The sequence below is a fragment of the Marmota marmota genome, unplaced genomic scaffold (assembly GCF_001458135.2).
Source record: "Marmota marmota marmota unplaced genomic scaffold, marMar, whole genome shotgun sequence".
NCBI classification, from domain to species: Eukaryota; Metazoa; Chordata; class Mammalia; order Rodentia; family Sciuridae; genus Marmota; species Marmota marmota.
This window is the reverse complement of record NW_025999941.1, coordinates 19,177,420-19,182,793: the sequence shown is the minus strand read 5'-3', so window position 1 is coordinate 19,182,793 and position 5,374 is coordinate 19,177,420. Positions and strand designations below refer to the sequence as shown.

The window sequence follows — 5,374 nt, the reverse complement described above, 5'->3', positions numbered from 1 at the left end:
TTGATGCTGGGGTTAAACCCAAGACGTCGTGCATGCTTGTTAGAGTCTGTAAACAAGTCTGGATGGCGCCTGGCAAAATGCCAGAGGGAGTGGTTTGTGAAGTAACACCAGCGAGCCATTAAGTGTGGAGATTTCTTATTGGTTGACTGCTGTATCTAGTTTATGCTAATTAAGATAAGCTGTGTGGAATGTATAAATACCTCTGTTGTCCTACAATAAACGGCTCCTACTCCTGCTGTATCAATCTACACAAGTTGTTCGTCACTCCCCGGTTATTTTGCTGCAGCCGGACTGCGGCACATGCTAAGTGCACACTCTTCCTCTAAGCTACACCTTAAGCCCCCAATTTAAAATATATAAAATATATAATTCAGTAGTTTTTAATATATGTACAAAGCTGGGCAAACATCACCACTACCTAATTTCACAACCAACGTTTTTCAACCCCCTCAAAATCCTGATGAGTCTCAGAAAGAGAGCACTGATCTACTGCAGCTTTTTCATTTTATGGAGGCACAATTGAAAGCCCAGGAAGGGCAAGTGACTTCCCTGAGGTCCCACAGCAATGAGGGACAAGACAAGGATCAGGACCCATCACCTGGGTAATGCCCTTTCTTTTCTATCCAGCTGAGTTTCACCGGGTGCTAACCAAAAGCCAGGCAACTACTTTGAGTCATTCCTGCCACGAATGTGCTGTCATTCTAAAAATTTTCTGGTGTAGTCATCTGTTTAGAACTTCCAGCATTTTGTGTGAAAATGAAAGCTCTTCCTCTGGTGTGTTTACCTGTGTCCTCCATTCTCGTCCTTGGGACAATACGAAGTAGAAAGGTAGTCCTCGTAACCTGGACACTCTGGATAGCCAGTGCATTATGTGGTCCTTGCTTTGAGAACCAGAGCAGGAGCACTCCACAAGTCGAGTTTACTGCAGACATTCCAAAGACCAGAATTTTTATTGGGGGCTGGGGGGAGTACCAGGGACTGAACTCAGGGACACTTAACCACTGAGCCACATCCCATAGCCCATTTTGCATTTTATTCAGAGACAGGGTCTCCCTGAGTTGCTTAGGGCCTCGCTGAATGGCTGAGGCTGGCTTTGAACTCACGATCCTCCTGCCTCAGCCTCCCGAGCCACATAGGCATATGCCACAGCACCTGGCCCAAAGACCAGAATTTAAGGAAGGAAATGATATGAAAGCCAAACTACAGAGGTGTCCCAAAAGGTAATTAGGAGCATATACACAAGGTTTGAAATTCTAGGCAGCAATGTCCTAATATATTACAAAGCAGAAAGGAAATTCATGAATATAATGCCCAAGAAGACGACCTAGTCCTGTGGCAGCCTAGTCCTGTGGCAGGCTCGTCCTGAGACCTCTGTGGCTGGTTACAGCCCTTAGCCCTCCCTGCTCACCAAGCCCCCATCCTTTACACCCTTGGAGCATGAGCAGGCCTGTGGCTTCCTTCACAGATGAGGCTGCTGACAGGCACGAGGTCACGCCACTGTCTAATGTCACACTCACAGTAAGTGGCACGGCTGGGACCTCCCCATGGTCACTCAGAGCCCACCCCGGTTGCCTATGTATTAGCTTTACGACCAAAATATCTGAGAAAGACAACTTAGAGGAGGAAACGTTTGTTTTGGCTCACGGTTTCAGAGGTGGACGGAAGGGAGCAGTGGAAGACAGCAGCTCAGCTCGTGGTGGGGTCAGGAAGCGGGGACCAGGACAGGGCTACAGGGAAAAATGAACCCTTCCAGGGCACGCTCCCAGTGACCCAGTGCTCCCAGTGACCAGTGCTCCCAGTGACCAGTGCTCCCAGTGACCCAGTGCTCCCAGTGACCCAGTGCTCCCAGTGACCAGTGCTCCCAGTGACCCAGTGCTCCTAGTGACCAGTGCTCCCAGTGACCCAGTGCTCCTAGTGACCTACCTCCTCCAGCCAGCGGGCTTCAGTGAGTGACCACCCAGCCATTCAAACTGGGATGTCAACATCTGCACATCAGAGAGAACATTCAGCCTTTGGTTTTGGGGGGATTGGCTCATTTCACTTAGCATGAGAGTCTCCAGTTCCATCCATTTACCTGCAAATGCTACCATTTCGTTCTTCTTTATGACAGCCACTTTACCTCTGAACATTCCTACATTAACCCAGGATCTTGGGGGGACACCCTCACCTCCAAACCATAAAGCTACACGGTGACATGACCCCTGGGTAAGGGCTTCTCTCCTGACGCTGTATCACCTCTTCTTATAGAAATTCACATGCTTTGCATCAGAATGCCTAACTCCAATCAAACTACCTTGAAAATATTGAAACGTTCAGATTTAGAACTATTCCTGGCACAGATATTCACAACTCCAGGGTCATGAAATAGACTGTCACTCAGGCAGGCTCATTGTCGATATCGACCAGCTCCCTTGTGACCCTTTTGTTTTTTCTTATTCAATAGGAAGTTCATTGAAAGTTACTAGGAGGGGCTGGGGATCTAGCTCAGTTGGTAGAGTGCTTGCCTTGTGTGCACAAGGCCCTGGGTTTAATCCCCAGAACCACAAAAAAAAAAAATAAATAAATAAAAATAAAGTTACTAGGAGGCTGGGTGCCATGGCACACACCCTGTAATCTCAGCTGCTGGGGAGGCTGAGGAAGGAGGATTGCGAGTTCAAGGATAGCCTCAGCAACTTAGCAAAGGACTTAAGCAACTCACAGAGATCCTGTCCCTAAATAAAGTATAAATAAAAGGGCTGGGGATGCGACTCAGTGGTTTAGTGAGTTCAATCCCTGGTACAAAAAAAAAAATGAGGAGGGGGTCCCTTGGCCTTTGTTTCTTCCACAAAGTTGGGATCAAGTTGAGTTTTGTGTGACATTTCCTAACTAAATAGTTATTCCTATAATAATGCTGCCATATCAATGGTTTGTTCATTTTTTAAAATTGTTTTAGTTGTATATGGACACAATACCTTTGTTTTATTTGTTTTTATGAGATGCTGAGGATCGAACCCAGTGCCTCACACATGCTAGGCAAGTGCTCTACCACGGAGCCCCAGCCCCAGCCCCAACCCTGGTTTGTTCAGTTTAATTGGAAGTTACGTGGAGCTGATTTCTTTTGAAGGTTCAGAAAAAGTATTTTTTTCCCTTTAACTTCTTTTTAACTTCTCAATGGCAAGTGGCTTACCTTCAACTAATTCAGGCTACTCTTGATTTCCAAAAGCTGTCCAGTTTCAGTGCTAGGAAGAACATTTGCTTATCTACTTTTGCATCCCCAGCTATTAAAACGCTACCAGTAACAATTCACACGTGGTGTTCATTTATTTATTTATTGGTACCAGGGATTGAACCCAGGGGCGCTTAACCACTGAGCCTCATCCCCAGGCTGTTTTATATTTTTTTTCTTTAGAGACATGGCCTTGCTAAGTTGCTGAGGCTGGCTTTGAACTCACAATCCTCCTGCCTCAGCCTCCCAAGCTGCTAGGATTACAGGCCTGCGCCACCGTGGCTGGCCACACATAAGTTTTTATTCGGTTTCCTGGCGACGCGGCTGTGCTGGTGGCTCCTTCGCGGGCTGATTCCCTTTTTTTTCCTGACGTGTGAGCTGGCAGTTATGCTTTGGCTACTCTCTACTCCCAAGCTGGTTCCTGCTTTAGCAAGCGCCCGCGGCCTCTCAGGATGCATATCATGTTTACAGTGAAGATACTCTCTCCAGCCTGTGCCAGAGAGGAGAATTCCAAATCGATATTTAGGCCAGCCTAGCCCCTTCACACATCCACACCTCCTCAGACCAGGGGAGGTGACACCAGGACTATCTCAGGTGGAATATGCACTTCGTAGACACAAACTGATGTCTCTCATCTACACGGAAGCACAGGAGCAAAGTGGGACAGACCAGACGGTGGTTGTGCTCTCCAATCCTACGTACTACATGAGCAATGACATTCCCTACACTTTCCACCAAGACAACAATTTCCTGTACCTGTGTGGATTCCAAGAGCCTGATAGCATTCTGGTCCTTCAGAGCCTGCCTGACAAGGAGTTACCATCACATAAGGCCATGCTTTTTGTGCCTCGGAGAGACCCCAGTCGAGAACTTTGGGATGGTCCTCGATCTGGCATGGATGGAGCAATAGCTCTAACTGGAGTCGATGAAGCCTATACACTAGAAGAATTTCAACATCTAGTACCAAAGCTGAAAGCTGAGTCGAACATCATTTGGTATGACTGGATGAAGCCTTCTCATGCACAGCTTCATTCTGACTACATGCAGAGTGTGACTGAAGCCAAAGCCAGGAGCAAGAACAAGGTTCGGGGTGTTCAGCATCTGGTACAGCGCCTCCGGCTAATCAAATCTTCTGCAGAAATTGAGAGAATGCAGATTGCTGGGAAGCTGACATCACAGGCTTTCATAGAAACCATGTTTGCCAGTAAAGCCCCTGTGGAAGAGGCCTTTCTTTATGCCAAGTTTGAATTTGAATGCCGGGCTCGTGGTGCAGACATCTTAGCCTACCCACCTGTGGTTGCTGGTGGTAATCGGTCAAACACTTTGCACTATGTGAAGAATAATCAACTCATCAAGGATGGGGAAATGGTGCTTCTGGATGGAGGTTGTGAATTTTCCTGCTATGTGAGTGACATCACCCGTACCTGGCCTGTCAATGGCAGGTTCACCGCAGCTCAGGCAGAACTCTATGAAGCTGTTCTAGAGATCCAGAGGGCTTGTCTGTCCCTCTGCTCCCCTGGGACAAGCTTGGAGAATATCTACAGCATGATGTTGACGCTAATAGGACAGAAGCTTAAAGAGTTGGGGATCATGAAGAACAGCAAAGAAAATGCTTTCAAGTCTGCTCGAAAATACTGCCCTCACCATGTAGGCCATTACCTTGGGATGGATGTCCTTGATACTCCAGACATGCCCCGTTCTCTCCCTCTGCATCCGGGTATGGTGATCACAACTGAACCAGGCATTTATAGTCCAGAGGATGACAGAGATGCTTCAGAGAAGTTTCGAGGTCTTGGTGTGCGAATCGAGGATGATATAGTGGTGACTCGGGACTCCCCTCTCATCCTTTCTGCAGATTGTCCCAAAGAGATAAATGACATTGAGCAGATCTGCAGCAGAACCTCATGATCCCCATTGCAACTCAGATGCATCTCAGGTTCAAAACAGGCGTGCAGGCATCCCTGCATGTGTGCATTCTGAGTCTCCATGCATATTTATGCACATGTTTTATTTGGGAGTGCAGCAGCTATATATGATGTGTGTAATCATTACATGAGCTTTTCTAAGTAGATGGAAAAATGGAAAAGTGAATTTTGGAATGATTTCTTACTGTGACTTTAGTAACATTAATTCTGTAGAATTAATGATCCAAACAAGTTTAATTTTTAA

General features: G+C 46.8%; 1 protein-coding gene across 1 annotated transcript; it reads left to right on the top strand.

The window, feature by feature from the left end:
- Positions 1-3,512: 3,512 nt before the first annotated feature.
- LOC107149678 (xaa-Pro aminopeptidase 3-like) lies at positions 3,513-5,037 on the top strand. The gene is given in 2 exon segments (XM_048801238.1): positions 3,513-4,647; positions 4,826-5,037. Coding segments are annotated over 2 exon segments (1,161 nt in total). The 5' UTR covers positions 3,513-3,592; the 3' UTR covers positions 4,932-5,037.
- The last annotated feature ends 337 nt before the right edge of the window (positions 5,038-5,374 follow it).